General features: G+C 45.0%; 1 protein-coding gene across 4 annotated transcripts in view; it reads left to right on the top strand.

The window, feature by feature from the left end:
• Positions 1–1,237: 1,237 nt before the first annotated feature.
• LOC119461591 (transcription cofactor vestigial-like protein 2) overlaps positions 1,238–20,665 on the top strand; it is a 71,403-nt gene continuing 51,975 nt past the window's right edge. For 3 of the 4 annotated variants that reach the window (XM_049673276.1, XM_049673274.1, XM_049673275.1), the window contains exon 1: positions 1,238–2,191. In XM_049673276.1, the coding sequence (XP_049529233.1) occupies positions 2,048–2,191 (144 nt within the window). In that variant the 5' untranslated portion in view covers positions 1,238–2,047. Of the gene's footprint in view, positions 2,192–9,006; positions 9,120–20,665 lie in introns of those variants that run through there. The other variant, XM_049673277.1, reaches the window with a different exon arrangement.

Here is a 20,665-nt window from a genome sequence, read left to right as displayed (position 1 = left end):
CTTTCTCATGTCAACCTTTCTCACATGTCTGGGAACATTTACTGCTTCGTTTTTCCGTTGGTTCTTTTAAGCAATGGATAAAGCCGGCCAATTGTAGTGCAAGTTATTACTTACAGTACAAAGCAGTGAGCAGCGACCTAGATGCAGGTATGATACAAGACGAGGGAATTTATTTATGGCGAAAGTTATCAAAGCGAGATTAAAAGAACGACACGTGGCACTGGTTTAGGTGCCAAACTATCAAGGATAGTCCAATGTGACAACTATCACTTTCCTTTTGAGATTTGTAATTTCAATTCCCCCCCCCCCCCCAAAAAAAAAAAAGAAGAGAGAGACAGAGGAAAAAAGCGCCTGTATGCACATCCACGTCCACACAGGTGCTCTCTAAAAGAAATAGAAAAGGAAATGCAAGATATTTTTATTGTATCTATTCCTACCGAAGCAGTTCAGAGCCTCATTATTCATGTTTCATCTGGTGAATTGCATCGGTAGTAATACTATTTTTTCTACACATTGAACCAAATTGGAGCCGTTACTAATCACTCAGCCGATTTTAGCAATACCATAACCAACACCTTAACATCTGACTCGTGCAGAATATTTAATGTCACATATTTAGGATTTATTGTGCTCTGATGTTGTGAGCAATGAGTACAGCCCACAAGAGGGCTCCATGACCAGAGGTGCGCCGGAGATCCAAGTCCGTTCTTGATGCTTTTACTAGAGTTGTCACTTACACGCGTCTGCGAAAATTTTTCTAGTTACATGCTGCAGACGCAGTGCACCCCCATACATAGCTAGCTTTTACCTTTTAATTTTGTATAAAAAGCCAGAGCTGGCCCCCCGATAACCATCGTTTGAGTGTCATGACTCGGAGAGACTCTCAGCGCCCTGAACAGTACTGTTCTCTTTCTCTGTAACCACGCGCACTGTAAAGCTTGTTTCTCCGGAGTGCCTGCGCGTCCCTGCCTTAGCGAGCGCACCGCCCTCAAGCGACGGGTGCCCGGCGCTCGGTCCACGGGAGCAATGGAGACGATGAACGCCCAGCATCTTCCGCCTCCGGGATCCTGTTTGTTCTCCGGTCCCCTTTCCCTCTCCCGCAAGCAGCGGCGGCCTATTGGCTAGCTTGAATCATGACGTCAGCGCCGATTAGCCAGTCCCCGCCTCCGCTCGCTCCGCCCTTTCCTCCCGAGCTCTCACCGAATCGCGCCGTCCCGTGGTGGAGGCGTTTCGCTCGCGAACCCGCCGAACAGGCTCGGAGCGCACGACAAAACCTGGCCGGCTGCCGGTGGCGTGCAAATGGTGAGAGGTCGCTTGTAGCAAAAGGGAGCACGCTGTTGGTTCGGTCGTGGCGTGGACGGTGCAAGTTTCTGGTTCGAACGAGATCTGAACGTGGATTTGTGAGTGCGTGATTGGTGTGTCGTGCCCTGACAACCGCTGAGTGCTGGCTCTCGCTCAGTCCCGTATCGTCTGAGAAGCCTCGCGTTTTCTCAGCTTTGAGGAAGCATCACCACAGCCGCTCTGTCTCGCGTAATGAACGAGCCTGAATTTGACCTTCGTTGTGTTGCCTCCAGTGTTATCAGTGGCAGCGCTGCATGAAAAGCAATCGTGGCTCCTCCTGCCTTTGCAGCAGATGAAGCAAAGCCAACCGTAGGGAGCGCAAACCCTGTGCCTCACTCGCCAAAATCTCGAAGCTCTCTCTTGAGAAAACAGAGCCGCACGACACCCGCAGGACAACCTTCGAAGCGAGTCATCCGGAACTGTCCGACGAACATCAGAGGCTGATAAGAAGACGATCTCCTGCGTTAGCAGGCTTGATCGTATAGGGAAATCGACGTACGCGACCCCGGGCTTCCAAGTGCTGATAGGTCGTGTCGCGTGCTTCACAGACGACCGTGCTCCGAGGGAAGGCGTGGGAGGCTGACCCCGGCGTCGCTGCAGCCTCCCGCGGTCGTCGCTGTCGTCGTACCCTTGGCCCGGGCCCACGGGTCCCAGCGGCAGCGTGGGTTGGTGGGAGTCTGATGCGACGGCGGCGGCGGCAGCCAGGATGAGCTGCACCGAGGTCATGTACCAGCCTTACTCGCCCTACTTTCCCTACCACCAGCGGGCGGCCGCCGCCGCCGCCTCGTGCCCCGGCGCTGGAACCGCGTCCGGCATCGCGGCCGCCCAGGCCGCCTGCCTCGACTACAAGGTGAGCACGCCGGCAGAATGCTACATATATACATATAGGTGGGAGTACAGGGTACTCGATAGGGTTATTGGATCGTAAAATGGGCATGTTCGACCTTCATAAGCAAATGCTGGCAGGCTGGTCGCTTTGTCATGGTTGCGTGCAGGCTGTCCCGCGTAGCTAGAACCAAACTTTAAAGATATGCAGAGGCCACGTAGCATGGAAAGAACGAAAGTAATGTTGTTGGCCGTCGCTTGGAAATACTCAGATTCTTTCGTGTATTACATATTTAATTATTCAGCTTCTCAAATATTATAATCAGATGAAGTGTCAATGAGATGATTCTAGTGCAACATTAGAAACTCCTGATGCAGCTTTCTGTTGCTCGATACGTGCTACATAAAAGTGTTTTCCGAGCGTGAAAGAAGCCCGCGGATACACGCATATAGTGCTTCGAGGGGCCAGTCGCACGTCAATTTCGCGGCCTATAGATGTATATCTTTACCCTACACAAATGCTTCGTTCGTTGTTTGTATACAAGCTATATAAGGTACGTAATCAAGTTGAAACGAGTTCGTATTGCTCGTTTGTCTGGGGACTATCACTGAGGGAAGGAATCGACTAACGCGAGCGTCTGTCCGTTCACTGGCGTTTATTACAATGACAAGAAAATTTGAGTTCTGTAGAGTTGAAGTTATCATTAGAAATGGAGTAGTGCAGTAACCTTAGCGAAAACAAATTTACCTTTTGGAATCTGTGCGGATCCCTTGTTCACAAAAGGAGGCCATGTAAACAGAAGGTTACAGAAGGTTACAGTAAACATAAGTAAACAGAAGAACTGAGCGCATTACTCAGTGTTCCATTGTAACGCGACGGGGACTGCCAGTGTATCTGCAAAATATACTTTTTGTGTCAATTTAATCATTAAGTATTCAAATTTGAGCCAGTTATGACTCAATCTTACAAATTGGTGATGACTGAGATGACAAAATCGGCAAAACCAATAACTACTCTTTTAAGCAATAAACGAAGCATATGCTTAGCGTATATTTTTCTTCGAAGGTGTAGTAATTTTTTATTATTTTCCTCTTGTAAGTTTACCTGTGCGTGTTGTAAAGGCGATGTTAATACTCGGGATTCGTGCCATACATTTCCATTGTTCGTTTGAAATTAGCATGTACGCTTTACATTACGAATGAATTGGAATAGGGCTTCGTTTGTGAATCAGAATTAAAAGAGGGGTAGAATGATAAGCGTGCATGCTGCGACTTATTGCGCAAATTAAATTAAATTCTGCTGTTTCACTTTACATCGCCACGATCTTATTTAGCAGTGGGGTATTCCAGGTTACTTTTGACCACCTGGGGTTCTTTGATGGATTCCTGAACCTAAGTACAGTAGCATTTTTTTGCATTCCGCCCCCACCGGGGTCGAACCCGACACCTCGAGCTCAGCAGCGCAACGCCATTGCCACTGATCGACCGATGCTAGTAAATTTAGTGTAGGACGCACAAGACGATAGATAAAGGGACAGACAAACGCTGATGTTGAATTCTTTACAGACAGATAGCGTGTCGGTTTGTCCTCTTTGTCTCCCGTCCGGTGTTCAGCTTCTTCTTCTTCTTTCTGGGGTTTAACGTGCCAAAACCAGTTCTGATTATGAGGCCGGTGTTCAGCGCCACGTAAGTCGCACCGGAGACTGTGCTCGCATTACAGAAACGGTTCATTTCCTGAAGGTGGGCAGTCTGGAAAACGAAGCAATCCGTACGTTCACTGCACCCATGTATTGTTCAGACGAAAGCTTTATTTTACGGCGAAAGCAGTCCACATAGCTCTAAAAGTGATTTGCTCTGTCAATATGTTCATCCATTCCGTTACGCGGATGATGACTGGGACTCGAATTCGTAGCGATGCCTTCCGCTCTATTTTGCATGCAACTTTTACAACGCAATACCTGCATATGTGTGGCGCTAATAGGTGACACTATAAAACCCACAGACCCAATCAACGATTACATGTAGAGATGGAGCACCTCCAAGTTATTCGAATGCATCAGATCTTTCATACAAATGTGGGCAAAACGTGGTAGGGTAGACACATAAACGCTTAAAACAAAACCTTGATGTACCACCGCCGCTGCTGGGATTGGAACTCAAGCAAGCAGGTTGGTAGTCGGTCTAGTTGCGTAATTTTCATAACAGACAAGTCTGGAATCGATCTCATGCCATCGCAGCAATTGCAGCATTGTGCACTGAGTAATCGAACGCGTTAAACCAAAGAGCTATCGCGCGAAATTGCTATTCTTCGTATTTCGGCAAGATTTCGCGATTCCCACGGACTCTGAGAGAGTTGCTGTCGCTACTTGTATTTCGCAGGACACAGCAGTCATTTGGACTAGGATGACTTTAAGCATATTGCATAGCAAATTGCTATTAAAATATGACAGCGTATTGACGAGTAATTCACTGCCATGGTAGTGAAATCAGCCTGGTGGCATAAATTGGCGTACATGACAACGGGGATGATCAGTCTCAAACATGATCCACACCCAGAATTATGACACATACCCATGTTATGACACATACCCAGAACAGGCGTTTCGCGGAAAGCAACGTCGAAAGCATCATAGGTATTACTGCCAACCACGAATTCACAATGACAGCACCACAATGTTTTTCGCATAGTAGTTCCCACGATTCACAGAGGCCAAAGGCTCTTCAATTGAGCACAGCAAATGTATTTAATCTTGTTCTTCTTTCTCGTAAGTGGCACGGCATTCTACCACTCGTGACATTCATTCTAACAGTTATTGCCGTCAAGGCACGTGATTCCTAGCCGGGGAAATCGAAACGACTCATCGTGGTTGAACAATACGTCATATAGATTAATGCCGTGTATCAAAATCATCTGAATGAGTGAGTGAAATAACTTTATTTTGGTCCAGAGAAGACGCAGACGAGACCCCGTGTCACCCGGCTAGGCCCATGTAGATATATACCATATTCTCATATGCATGGTTTATTGCTACATAATCACACCTAAACATAGTTGCGCGCGCCGTAAAGAAGAATTTGCACCATGATTTCCTTAAACAACAATTTCTATTCCTTGATATCCCTAATCTTTTTCAAACATTTCATTTTAGACATTTCTTTCATTTTGACACATTGAATGAAACACGTCTTCCCCAACAGCCCTATATATAAGCGCTTGCTGTTTAGCGTTTTCCACGCAGCGGATGAGGCAAAATATTTGAGGTGCAATCAAGCAACGAAATAATATGGTCATTTTCCGTGCGATAGAAAGCTCCTGTCGCAGTGAGTTCAGAGCACAAGAAACCGTCGAAGTCTGCTGTTTTTGCTGTCTTGGTTACAGGCACAGCTCAAGATAACGGCATAGCCAGGAGATATTAGAGGTCGGGGACCATATTCACGAAGCTTGTCGTTCTAATAAGAGCCGTTTTAATTACTACTAGCTGGCTGCCATCACTATAGCATTACGTTCGAAATGACGAGTGGCTGGCGCACCGCTCTCTCACCGAAAAATTTAGCGTAATAACTCATTTTGTATGCTGGCACTGTTTCATTTTTTAATCCTATAGCATCCGTCACGCCAAGTGGTTGATCCTGGGGAATATGGAAGCGCGTCGACGTTCATTCCAGTGGCGAATGTCAATTATAGAGCCGAGGTTGCTAATCTTTGACAGCTATCTTGGAACGCGATTATATTTCGAGGCCGACGTAAGGATCTGCAGTCGCTGCTGTTGTATATTCTGCCGACGGGTATGCATAAGTTGAGTGCTCACAAGTTTCGTGCTTGTCGGTTCAATACAGTCTTCGCGACGTTCGTATGGAAGGCGCGCAACACATATATCTTGCAGAAAGCATGTGTACAGTTTGCCTGCACAAGCTTTGTACGCAAGCATGTGTACTTCACGTTGCTTTAAGGCTTTGAAAAATGCCTATCTGGAGGCATCGTGTTGAAGAAAAAAAGAAAGCAACGGCAGAAACGGAAACATACGTCGAAACAGTGCAACATTGCTAAAGTGGCATTGTAAAGAAAAATAATTGAAATTGTATTGGTAAATTGCTCTTTTGCTATTTAAAAAGAAGGACACTGTCACCGTAAGAAGAGGCTCGGTATGCGACAGAAAAGACGCAAAAGCTAAAGACAGATTGCGACACCGCATTCCAGTTCACACACCGTTTCTGAGTGGCATCGTGGATTCTGACGGCGCCTGATTTGGCTTAGTGAAAGTTTTATCGGTAAAGATAAACTACATTCTATTATAAAGCAGTAAAAATTGAACTCAGCTGAATACAAGAACGTTTGCCGAGCGCCGCATCGGCCCGAGTAGAAAAATATATTTTAAATCTGTGACATCACACTGACGTACCGGCACCGCAGGTTTTCAAGAAATTGAACCTTGACCTTCATTTTCTCTTAGGATAAGCAAGCTCTTAGGCGCAATGAACTAATCTACTGTTCTGAAAGAATTCTGTATACCACAACCTAAAGTGATATTATGTTCATCTTCGGGTCCGGTTGAAATAGTTGAGTTATAGCTACGTGCATCATTAAGCAAGGAATATAATGCAACATGCTGGATCATTGCTGTTAAAAGCCGGCTGGATACGGTAAAAATAAAGTCGGGGGTTTTATGCGCCACAAACCACGATATGATCATGCGGCACGCGGGATTAAGTTTGACTACCTGGGGCTCTTTAATGTGCACCTAAACCGAAATTCACAAGCGTTTTTTTATTTTATTATTTTTTATTATGCCTCATCGAAATGCGGCAGCCACGCCCGAGATTGCACCTGTCACCCGCAGCTCATTAGCGAGACCCGATAGCCACTGTACTACCACGGCGGGTGTAAAGTAGAACAATGTCTTCAAATGGCAAGGACTAAGCCTGCCGTTTACAATTATATGTCACAGGCACAAAACTGATACGATAATGATATTTCGTTCAATTTCCGCAAAGGGTGTGGGTACAAACTCTGCAGATAAGAGCACAAATGTGATTGCCTCAGTTCTATTACCGTCACCCGTCATATTATGACGTTTTTTCAGCACTTATCTTTCAAACAATCAGAAGCACAAGAGAAAAAAAGAAAGGAAAAAGAAAACACTTTCGTATGTTTTCATCCTTCATCTGATATCAATAAACCACTAACAAGATGAGACGCACTGCAAATCAACAAACTTGTTCGCGTGTTTGTTTATTAATTTACGCATATGTCTGTGATGTATTTATTTCACATGTGGCAGCAAAATTATATCCCAGCAGTGGGTGACGTCATGCAAGGTCACAAGGTGTGTGGCATCATTTCGCGTAAAGCTTTTGTGAATAAATATGACAATTCTGTTGCGTGGTTTCAGATTGACTTTATGTCACGTATGCATTTTCTAGAGAACGTATTATTCGAAGCGGTGGTATAGCCAGGGCTTAAATTCGGAGGATTGTTTTCCGTGGGTGAAAGTTTCATAAAATAGTTAGCGAAGCTGATAAGGACATATACAGATGAGACATTTGCCAGAAAAGTAAGACTTTTCTATAGCATGGAGCGCATTTACGAGATATCTTTCCAAGAAGTCAAGGTTAAATTTCGCGATGTAAAGGTAAAAAACAACAAATTCAAGGCCTCCAGCAAGCGATATCTATTGGAGGGCAGTACACGATTTCTCGTTGCGGTACGCGCTGTATTCAAGGAATGTATGTTGCACTGTTAATTACTACTAGCTGGCTGCCATCAATGTGTTGTGCAATCAGACACACCATCACAGTTATCTCAGAGATGGGATCGGTTGTTCGCCGTATGCGGTAGAGATAACTGCTCATGAAAGCTACACTTTCAGTCCGTTCAGTCAAATTCAATGATTCAGTGCTCCCGACTAAATGAATAGCTATATAAAGTAGCCGTGGAAGGATTTGATATGAGGTCTGGGTCGTCTAAGTGCAGGATTTCCTCCCGCTGTCTTCTTACACAAATTTATGAAGTTTCGTTTGAATTTCTATAACGTACAAACACCGCCCATGAATAAGTAACTGTTTTTCGTATACCTCAGGGTGAAAGATACTTAAGTGAAAGCTAGGCTCACGCCTCCTTCACCCCTTAACAGCGAAACATCAGCATGGCTATGCAATGTACATACGGTGCGGTCAACGCACTCGCATCCTTTAGTTTTATTTGTTAGAGGCTGAACGAGTGATATGATGCACAAGTGACAGCCCTGTGATATATTCGTTTCGACTCTTACTTTCGCTGCCTCTGCGAAGGACTCATTATTTCGTTTCTCCAGGCCACCTTTCAAAGGCGAGTATGCTGATGGCTCCAATTGCGCGGGAAAGTTTTTTTTAGGTGACCGCCAATAATGATACAGCTATCGGGCATTAATATTAACACAGACCAGAACCGTTCCTCGTTCCCTCATTATTAGCTCCTACAGTTAGCAACCCACAATACCCCTTTGAGGAGTCTCTTCCCGATGATTTTAGGACATCTTGCTTGAATGGAGCAACAGGGAGCATAAATTTGGGCGAGTTTGAATTGCGAATCGATGGCAGCTCTCAGCGGATCATTGACAAAGATTGAGAGCAGAACGACACAATCGCACATAGATCGAATAAGATGTAGACCGAAAAAGTACTGCGAGACACAGCTCCGCTCGTGTCTGACTTGCACATTGATAAAGCTGTTTGTCGTTGCGGCTTCCCACCGTGGCAGTCCCGCTGCATGACTCAGAGGGAAGTTTCGGACCTTTCCGAGGCCTATACAGACAAGACGCTTCCGCTTGCTTGATAAGGGCGACTCGCGCAGTCTCGTCGCTCGTTTGGTTGGTGAAGGACGCGTGAAAGAATCCGGACGGTCTGCCGGCCGCACAGGCGTGCATTAGGAGGACTCTTCTTATCGGAATCTGATATCAAGGACCACATAGCTGAAGGTGAGATTTCCAGTCGGCGCTGTGTGTAGCATCTACGTAACATCGGCCGTTTTCTTGTTCGCTTCAGCGATGTATGCCCGTTGATTGGGTACTTTCAAGTATACTTCAGTTCAGAGTGATGAGAGGTTTAGGGGGAGCAGCTGTAAGAAATAAACTTCGAACAAAAATTACCGCTAATAGCTGATATTGCAAAGCAAATTGGTTGCTACTGAATTTGAGGTATCCCTAAAATCAGACACCGGCTGCAGACACGGCCCATAACTTAGCATATACGTATATGCGATGACACTGTTTTTTGCTTTTTAATATTCAGTCAAAAGAAATGGGCTATAGAGGGAGGGCATTTTTGAACGTTCTCCATCGAAGTACGCTTTCTTCTGGTCGCAGATCAGCCACAGAAATGTGAGTGGTTGCTCAGATAAGCGGATCAAAAACGAGGTGCATGACCCTGATGCGCACACGCAAGTTCAATGTGCGTTTTGACAAAACTATCAGACCCGAATCAAACGTGTCTGTGCAGTCATGAAGACCTAACATCGAGAGTACATGTATACGTATAAGGAGCTGCTCAATGTACATGCATTAGGAGTGGCTATATAAGATACGAAAATATGTATACAACGCTACCGCTTTTCAACCTGGTAGAAACATCACGAACGTTGTGTTGACTTGTAGAGAAACTTCTCGCGCTCTACTTATACCTCATTTTTTTATCTTTTACGTTTGTCTCTTATTTTAACGAGTGTATACTATATAGGTACAGCGTGAGGAAGACCAGGTGAACAGGAGCAACAAAGCCCTATCGATTTTGTCTTCCTCACGTCCGACCACCGTCATGAACCACCAACAAGCCTAACTTTCCTCTCTTTTGGTGACTGTACAAACTGCTTTTTTTTTCTTGTTGACTGATGTAAATGAATTCAAGGCTGGTACAATATAGCAATTTCTTCCGCTCGATTCTATGCCACTCTTGCCATCCACTGTCCAGGCACGGCTGATGACGTTCACGACGCAGGCGCGCGGAGCGCCGCTCTGACCACTGGCAATTAGCCCTACAAGAAATGACATTGGAACAGAATCGTTGCATTATCCCGGTGATGGTTACTGCCATGGTTCAAGGAGATAATTTCAAGCTAAGATGAGGCGGTAAAATCAAGCTCAAGTGTCGCCTGATGTGCATTGCGAGTATCGCTTTGACAGTGCAAAGCAAAACGTTTTCCTCGTCGACGTAGTTCAGAAGATCACTTGAGGTGCCAGGTTGATTAATTAATTTATGACTAGGGTATAAGGAATTACTGAGCGAATGCAGAGAAGCATAGCTGCACGCAAGAAGACACACCGAAACATTTGAAGCACCTACACTATCTCTGTGTTTCCTCTTCTGTGCTGTCTCTCTTGTTGAACGTCCGAGCAGTAATTCCTTACCGCAGTAATTCGTAACTCTGTGTGCGTTTCACTACACTCAATAATGTCACTAAACTTCACAAATGAATGTTTAATTAATTGCTCTGCGACACATATTGCAATTTACGAATCGAAGTTCGCAAGGCCGAATTCTCAGTCCAAGTGGATTGTAAGTATTCACTTCTGAGAAAGATTCTCAGTGTTCACTTCCTTCTCGGAATATCATTTGCGTCATATTCCGCCTCACGTCCACTGGTCGCAGTTCCCGTCAGACCGATGTCATTCTCGTCCCCTGTCTGAAGCCTCGGAATTCCGAGTTATAATACTCGCCCGATGGCATGATCTTCGTCGGTGAAATTGCAATGTTACATGGGGGCGACGGGTAAAAGAAGGGAACGATGTTGGCCTGGACTTTTGACGATCCTTTATCTAAGACTTCCGTAATCATCGGTTCACGCTCTCATTTTTAGATAGTAGCCCACAACATTTACACCACCAAATGTCAAATATAGCAGCACTGAAAGTGTAAAGAAAAGAAAAAGCGTTTTGCCCAAACCTCGTAGTTGGTCCTGTGCCATTTCGCTCATGAAATCAGTTGTAGCAGTTTTGGTCTTAGAGTTGATTAATCTCCAGACGAGACCTTCAAAACTACTCATCGCGCAAGAAAAGCAAGAATCCTTCAATACAGCAACCGCTTCATCGCCGGCAGCTTAAACATCGTAGTTTAATTTCAAAAACAGAACTTAGTTTCACAAAACTGAATTCACAAACGAAAACACTGAATTTAGAAAATGGTGTAAGGAAACTCCTATATCAAGGCCATTTCAAATGCTAGACAGGCGACATGTGAAACAGGTTAATACTTGGACGCGGCCTTCCTGACGCATGGAAAAATAAAACACCAAATGCGTACAAAAGTGCTCGAAACTTATTACACTGACCACCATACAACTTCACAATGATAGCCGACAAATGAATAAAAGTTGCGTACATCACAGAGAAGGTAAATTCTCAACTTATTTATCTCAACAACACCATTTTCCCTAACATCAGCGAAGTTGCAATCGTCATTGTTATCATTGTTACTTGCAACCTTGATAAATTATTTTCCGACCGCGCTGCCCCCCCCCCCCCCCCCTTTCCCAAGCAACAGATCTGAAACAACTGCCTTCTTGTCCATCGCCCCGCAGAGGTTGAGCACCATTATATGAGGGAAAAGTGGACAAGTAAAGTAAGGTCCATGGTCGTCATCACTGGGGAAGAGTGCTGCTCTATCAGTGAATGGGTTCAGAGCGGAAGAAATCGCCGAATTAAGCATGTTGTGGTTTATCATATACTCTTATGGTGTTTAACTGGAGCTTTACATCGAAAGCGTTAGCTCGAATGCAAGACTTCGAGAAAAAGTCTTGTTGTTGATTCCACAATACCTTTTCTGATGCTTCTGATGCTTTCCTTGTTCTGTCATGCACTATTCTACAGGTCTCCCTTCCCATGAATGTTTGCCTTACTGAGAACTCATCGTGCAAGCGCTTGATTACGTGATTTTCTTCCATTTTCGACCATCGCCGCACAGTCATTGCCTCCTTTTTTTACGATGGGTGGGACGTTGGCAGTCGGTGCTGTTAATGCCTTCACGATGCAGTTTTTTGAGTCTGTGCACAGGGTCCGCGCGCCTTTACAGATGACCTTTTTTTGTACTGACCCGATGGTTGACTGTACTTAGGCACCTAGTCCTAGTTATCGTACATTAACCAGGTATGATATAGCGATTCGTTTAGTTTTATTCTATCCCTTTATTGTCATCCACCGCTCACGACCGGCTGATACGGATGCTAAAGTATACGCCTACGTTACAGTGGCGAGCCAAGGATATATATATATATATATATATATATATATATATATATATATATATAGTATATATATATATATATAGTGTGTGTGTGTGTGTGTGTGTGTGTGTGTGAGTTGACACTGATGACATGAGTGCGATTCACATAAAAGCTCCTGATAGTTTCTTCAACCTTCGATATGAATTTCATTGATTTCCGTAGCGAACTGAAACAACGTCTTATTAGGTACCGTAAGCAAAATTTAGGAATTGCACAACACAAATAGGCCGGTTCTTCCGACCCGCTTTTGGTCCTAAGAACAACAACAAACAATTATTGAATATCGCTCAAGCACGCATCAACAATGCTTGTAGCTATCGCAATACACCTCCAAGCGTGATAATTACGGCTTTAAACATTTAACTGATTAATCAACGTGCCGGAATATTCTCAGCCGGGGATCGAGGCTTAACGTAAAATTTCATACAGCAACCTTTTTTCACTTGTGCAGTCAGATAAGGATGATTCGCATTAGCTACATTAGGTTCACTTCACCAGTTCCCAGTTATTCCCCCTAGTGCACGCAATAAGGCAGTTCCGTATGTGACTCAGTATCTTAGTTTGAATGTCACGTTTCTCTAGCAAATTTCGGCGCGATATCAAGTGCAAGGTAAAATAGTCATGTTAACTCAGGCGCATGCGTCAGTCAGACTTCTATCTCTCTGCATGATAAACAAACCAAGTTTTTCAATGGCAAGATAGGCGGAGACCCTTTCACCACTTCTACGCGTCACGTGATGTCATTGTGTATATTTGATATTTGTTTGATAAAATAAACCAGTTGTCAGTCTGCACTCGTATCGTCTACTTCCTTTTTCTTTCGTCCGGTTTGCCTGCCCAGTCCTAACAACACGTTCAGTTACCAACTCGTCCAGCTTGCTGCGTTAATTCAGCAAAATAGTCTCTTCAAACTTGTCTCGTTCTGCATCCTAAATGGCATGCCGTGGCGCTTAGACGCTATAGTGCAGCAATGACTATTTCTGCTTGCACCTCCAGCATTCAATCATTCTCGTCGTAAAAATAGTCTAACAATCCTGCAAGAGATTAAGTTACTATGCAGTGGACCTTTGTTTAGAAAAACGAATGCGATTTAGGAGCATAACCTCCTGGCCAACTTACGATAACTACTCAAAGTACCGACAACACAAGGTCAAAGCTATATGCGGAAGGGATTCACACATTAGGCAAAATGTGTAATTTCGAAGCGAAGAACATTTCTACCGTCTCAGTGCAGAACGTCCTTGAAGAACAGCAGCGCGCTGCCGAGGACGCGCGCAGCCACATCACAATAGCGAGTTATAAGATTGCCAGAATTCCTTCGCGACTTCCATATAAAGAGACCCCGCCAACCTTGTGGCGCGTACAATGGACGCGAGTCCATAAACGCCAGAGATCCAGGACAAATCGCTATACGCCCTTTCTATAGACTACTTTGCTGATAGGCAGGGAGGAGGGCAAGCTCATATTCCTTTGGCGCCGTCACAACTTGAGACGAATAACGATATAGTACCTTTGCCCGGGATCTCTCCATACGTGGGACCGGAGGCGCTCATAACAGTCGGAGACGCGCGCTCACTTATATACGTCGCATTCAGAGAGACAGACCAATATATGTGAGCCCGCACCGGCGGTCCAGTTCGTTCTATCGTCTAGAGACGCACGCAGGCAGTGGTGTTCCCGCGAAAGTAATAGCACGCGGGGTGGGCAGCACAGCGAACAGTGTGGCGGGCCTAACGTCACCCCGACCAATCCTGTCTCGGCCCCTCCGACGCTCGCAATAAGCGGCAGTGACCCGGTCCGTTGCTTCGTGCGATGCGTGGGCTTTCAGACGGCCGGCGCAGTCACGAGAGGAAAAGCTGGCGACCCCCGGTAGTCGGCTTCTCTTGGAGCAAAATGGGAAGAACAGAGACGCAGAGTGGGAAGAAGGGGGACGGTGCCGTCTTCTTTGCCGCGTATTCGCGGCGACTTTATTGCCAGGTTTATTGCGAGCCGTCGGTATAAAGCGCGCTGATGAAAAGACCCTGTAGAAAGCGTGCATGGCGGTGTGGGACGACGCAGAGTTGGATAGTATATAGTGCCGGTCACGCGGTCGCCTTTTTTTTCTTCGGGCGCATAAAAGCGGCGAGAAAGCGTGTTACGAGGATATGTGTGTCGTGAAGAGATGACGAAAAAAAAAAGAAAAGGAAGAATCCGTGCTGTAGTTATATCGGCTATCAATATAATAACTTTTCTTTGCGGTGATCATCTGTAGTATACTCACCAGTCTTTGAGCCTTTAACAGCCATGTGCGACGTCGTATGAGCAGGACGTATCTAGACAAGGTTCAGAGTTTACCGCTGAAGTAAAGAAAAAAAAAACGAAAGAATACTCATGCGCACATATATAATTTCTTCGAATTTGTTTGTATGCGGAAAATCAAGTATATTGAAGCGATTTACAGAAGAGCGAAAATGGGCCCGTGTAGGCATTATGTTAAATAAATAAATAATGCAGGTCTTAGCGTTTTTTCCCCGCAGAAAGGAACTATTATTCTGAACATTATTCGGGCAAATGAATCCAAATTACGCAATTGTTGACTGCTGTCAGGTATGATAAGCTATAGTTAAATTGCAGCACTGATACGGACGGAAATTAAATCAATTTGTTTTAATTCTTGGCGTCAAGGCAAGTGAAGGCTCCTGCATATCCGTATGAACTCTCCTCTAATACTAGATTAAATTTTTACTACGCAAGCACTTAGCGGTATAGATAAACTAATTTGTGGCCGCCTTTTTGAATCATCAGATTTCTTTGCATAGTCTGCACTATATGGCAGCTTCATAAGCCTCACGACACCGCGATAATTAACCCTACTGCATTATCATCATCGTCATTAGCCTCTATATATGCCCACTGCACGACGAAGGTCTCTCCCTGCGATCTCCAATTACCCCTGTCTTGTGATAGCTAATTCCAACTTGCGCCTGCAAATTTCCTAACTTCATCACCTCACCTAGTATTCTGCCGTCCTCGACTGCGCTTCCCTTCTCTTTGTATCAATTTTGTAACTGCAGTGGTCCACCGGTTATCCATCCTACGCATTACATGGCCTCCCCAGCTCCATTTTTTTCCCTCTTAATGTCAACCCTACTGTGTAAGTGCATTTTTACTACGCAAGCACTTAGCGGTATAGTTAAACTAATTTGTGGCCGCCTTTTTGAATCATCAGATTTCTTTGCATAGTCTGCACTAAATGGCAGCTTCATAAGCCTCACGACACCACGATCTCTATTTTAAGAAACAAAGGTTGCCGAACCACGGTCTTAAGCATCACAGTTTCAGAAATGACCTTCCCTCAGTGATAAAAATGCTCAAAAACAATAACTGCAACAAGAGCTGTATACTTCCGTAAGTACTAGTATACAACACAACATTTTTTCCTAAAAGAAGGTGTCACATAAAAATGCCACTGAACGTCCATGTGAAAATACAGGGACCTTATTTGGAAAAAAGAAGAGAGAACGTTACAACAGCTCGTAAGAACAAACACGAGCAAATCATGATGTTGGACATATTAACAGAGCAGACAGCCGGTCAATAACAGACAGCCCTTACGGACAATAGGCTTCGTAAATTCCGCCTCTTGGTCTGTATATACAAAAAAAAGGTCTTACGTTCGAATTTTTTCATAAAAGCAAAGTGCCGCCAATTGTGATGCTGACACCTCATCAGCGAAGGCGACACACCAATAGCAAAGAGAACTAGGGAAAGAAAAATTGGTTAAATTTGGCCGAATTTATAACGCTGTTTCCTTTCATCAGTGTCAGTGCAGCCATCCAGCCCGCTGTGCATATGTATAACACGTCCCTTCCCGTGACACTTCACTTTTTAGGTCATCTTATCCAGAACATTGTCAGTTTTAGAAATCGACGATTTGAACCGTTTCAGCGTCTGAGTTATGTCACTATTGATGGCGCAAGAATACTATTCAGCCTCCTTGAGCACATCTTAGTGTGACGCATATCGCTCACGGCGGTATTCAGGTGACATGGATGACAGCGCAAAGTGTGAAACTCGCGCAAGTTACCAAAATACGTTTAGTATTTTGTCCACAAATAGTCATTTACTAATCACTCAAGAACCTACTTCTGTGTAATGTATAGCTTCAAGCTCGGTATCTACCAACATTCCCACTTCGTCCAAAGAAAGTTTTTTTTTTATCTTGAAAAGCAGATATTCAATCTGAAAAATGAATTCCCAGTAAGTTTGAATCGTATGTGTGATTGCGTGTGTGCACTCATTCGCGAAATTAACATGCGGATTTGTCTTCCTAACGTCTCACAGTGCGAAACAATTAAAGCAAACTAATGTGGAATGCAATGCACAACACACTGTAAAAAGAAAGGAGTTGACACTAATGACCCTTAATAAAACATACCCCTGAAGGCGGTCTTTCGCTTCATACTGCATAAACCCCCTGCAAACACTCCAGGGATCGTCGAAGCCGCTCATATGATGTCTTTTTTTTTTGCGCAGGGACAATTAAAATACGCACAATCTTTTTTCTATAACGGATGCATTCGCGTCGTATTTACTAACTAACCATTACAATGCTAATCACAATGTTGCGCTGTTTATTTACCACTGGCGCATAGTCAACCTCACAGTCAATATTTAGGCCCCAGTGCTTTTCTGAAAAGGCTTCAGCCAAAGCAAATCCCGCCGTACCTCATCGCAACGACATACGATTACCCATACCAGGAATGTCACCCGGTCGAATACGTGCACGGACTCACAGTGACACATAAACAGATTGCTCGCGCCTTCAGTATAACTTTCACAACGACTTTCTTTTTGCAAACAAGTCTGGCATCGCAACACATTGCAACTGCACTGGCGTCTTAATACCCATGCCACGCATACCGCTCAACCGCCGCGTAACACAGGCCGCAATATAGTGGCAAGGCGATCGCAATCATCAAATGCCTGCTACGCAGGGAGAGGCCGGCTACTTATATATACTTTCGAATACTTTGAACGCCACAAGCCTGCGACAACTAAAGCAAGCTCACAAGCAAGAAACGCCACAGCTACATGCGTACAGAAGTTACTTCGATGATCCGACTCGCTCGATCAGTTAGCGCGCGATGATGTACGCCGTGCCGAGCGCCCGGCGCCACCGCTTCGGGTGTATCGCGACCGGTCATCTGGCGGGGTGAAGAGGCGGTGTAGCCTTTGAAGAAGACGACGCCGAAGCGCTTTACCCGCGACCGCCGCTAACAATGGCCGTGACCTTGCACCGCGTCGCGCATCGCTTGAAGGTCAAAACCAACAAGACGAGGGTGAGCTTCGGCGGCGCTCCACGCGCGAACGAGTACGTGGCCAGGGTACCGTGTCGTGCAAATCCGGTATCGTTCGGTGCTCATGCAGTTTACGAACCTTCGCGTGCACATCGGCGTGAGGTGGACCGCCAGGCATCTTTGAATTCCTCTCTTCTCCGTTTTCTTGCATTTTATTTTTTCTTGTACCTCGAAGCATGCGCTTAAATCGCGAAAATCATGTTTAACACGTAGTTGAAGAAAACGCGGAAATGCGAGGAAGCCACTGATAACTATATCTAGTCAGCGCTTGACCACCACTTTCAGAAACCTATAAAGTGTGTGACTGTTGGGTGACACTTGTACTCAAATATCTGGCCTTTTCTCGTCGCTGTTTATGTGAAATACAGGCATCATTCTGCCAATCCTACGATCCTAATAGGCGTGAAATTTCGAGCCCACTTCTCAGTAGGCTTTCCTAAGGAATACCATCATAAGTTCTCGTAACTTTTACATAATCACTGGCAAAACATTCACAACAGTGTCACAATCATCCATGCTTCCTAACAGCTGCGAGGCAAGGCTCACTAAATTTGTACCGAAAAGCCCCGGGTGGCAAGGTCGGCTGGTGCTGTCGCCCGTGCTAGATTTACTGCAGACTGTACAAGAACCGCAATGCCTCATTTCTACGACTCAGACCTCTGCGTTCTTGCACGCCGACTGACCCCTTCGTTGACTGAGGTGCCAAATGAATGCGCGCATCTGGGGCTGCCTATAGCATACTCACAAACGGTCACTGAGGGAAGGTCATTTCTGAAACTGTGACAATGCCAACGCTTTGTGTGCTTGCGATGCTTAAGACCGTGGTTCGGCAACCTTTGTTTCTTAAAATGGGATATTCACCGCGAGATGGAGCTGCATGCAGTCGGCGGCGCGCATTCAAATACACACTGCAGCGCTTCGCTGCTGGCGATTTCAGCCGATTGTGTGCTAATAAAACGCGCTGGCTGCAATGAACTGGGAGTATAATGACCTCCAGTTCCACATTTTTGCAAGAAACGCATTGAGCATTCTTATTTTGCGTGAAAGAAGCGCAAACAGTGATTCAACGGAGCACTCACTCTTGGCCACACGGTCTGCTCGATCCGGCACTTCTTTGGTGCTTTTCTTTTTGTGATTGTTCTGCTTGCGTTCTACGTACTCCTCTGGTATTTATTTTGCGCAACTCTACTGATCCAGAATTTCTTGCTAATTTTGCACCTGTACTTATTTTAAAAGATACGACAACGTGTTAACTGTGCACTTTATTTCTTCGCTTAAACGAATCGTTTTTTGTTTTTGTTTTTCTCATGAAGTCCTCAACCGCTACTATTACCAGCAAACAAGCAATGTCACCGCGTATGGTAGCGCGTTAGCTCCATCGCCGTATTGCTTCACACGCTATTATTTCTTTCGCAGTAACAGTAAAAACATTGCAATTAAGCACAAAGCTGTCCTTGCCTATGGTCACGTGCACGACAGTTGTAGGGAATGTTCCAAGTATACTTTAAGGGCCTCTATATTGTTGTGTTTCCTTTATTTAGGTAAATATTTGCCACTACCCTACGTCCAGCTAGCAACGTGAGACTAAAGAGCGCATACAATAATAGCCGCCGGCAAATCACTGTTATGGAATCCTGCGTCTATAGCGATGGTCATGTCACACATTATCTACCTTCTGTGCCAGGAAATCAAAGTATCAAAGTGCCACAATTCACCTCCAAGGCAAAAAGATTTCTTCGTATTAAATTCAGAACAACATAATAAAAGGGAGGCTGAGTTGCAAATAATGTTTTCGGTGGTACCTCTAAGTGACAGTCACGCAATTATGCGCCTAAGATGAAGTGCACCCGTTGATAAAATTTGAGTATGCTTTCATACCTTAGGGTACTTTTTTTTCTGTTTCCTGGGTGATCTTCACGCGACTTCAGTTTTGTGGTATCACAAAGATTGCGGAATCACCAGACAGAACGACAGTAAGTCGCTAAACCAAAGCACTCACGTCTCACTGCGACCATTTCATTTGCTTGGAACGACGTGAAATGCCTTTTCTGATGTGCTTCAAACGCAACGCGGTGACAAAATTGCAAAATTGCAATCATTTTGCCAAACGGAGGGTGCCACGATCACATATCGCGCGCTCGACACGTACAAATATCTATGTTATCATAGAGCGACTACAGTGGAATGCCAAATGCATCTCTGCATCGTCAAAATGCGTATCCAGCACTTACGACAGCGCAACAACTAAGGAACAAATAGTATTTAGACAATATGCACGCCATAAGCGCACAAGAAGCACGCAGTAACTAGCAGATGACACGGTGCACCATCCATACTATGCAGGGTTCAGGTAGTGTCCGCCAGGCGCCGACTTCGCTCGATCAAGCGGCCAATAGATACGGACAAACACACGACCAGACACCATGGAGACCAGACAGGCACTTCCTTTTCGTTGCCTTTTGCTGCGTGTAAAAGTACGTGCACAAGCTCACTGCCAATCTTACCCTTTGCATACATCCTCCTCATGCTCAGGATGCTATAATAAAGTTTTTTAAATGCTGTAGAGGTCACTTAAATAGGCCCTCCAAACAAAGTCCGAAGATCGTCGTAGTCAGTGTCATATCGACGATAGAAACACAACACGTGTTCGAGTGTCTCTTCAGATATGCAAAAGTCGCACATGGGGTCATCGGTCATTCCAATAAGGTACCAGTATAAGATTTCGTAAAATCCACTTGTATAGCCATATTGGCAGAACAGTAAAATTGCATCGAACCGGAGAAATGCTCAGTGGCATTTGACGCTTTAACGATGGGTCAATTCTGTTGAAGCGACAGTTCGAGACGCTCGGTGTCATAACCAGCTTGCATCTTGGTGTGAGAAAGGAAATAACGATCCTTCGCAACCTCCG

The sequence above is a fragment of the Dermacentor silvarum genome, chromosome 8 (assembly GCF_013339745.2).
Source record: "Dermacentor silvarum isolate Dsil-2018 chromosome 8, BIME_Dsil_1.4, whole genome shotgun sequence".
NCBI classification, from domain to species: Eukaryota; Metazoa; Arthropoda; class Arachnida; order Ixodida; family Ixodidae; genus Dermacentor; species Dermacentor silvarum.
This window is presented reverse-complemented; position numbering and strand designations above follow the sequence as displayed.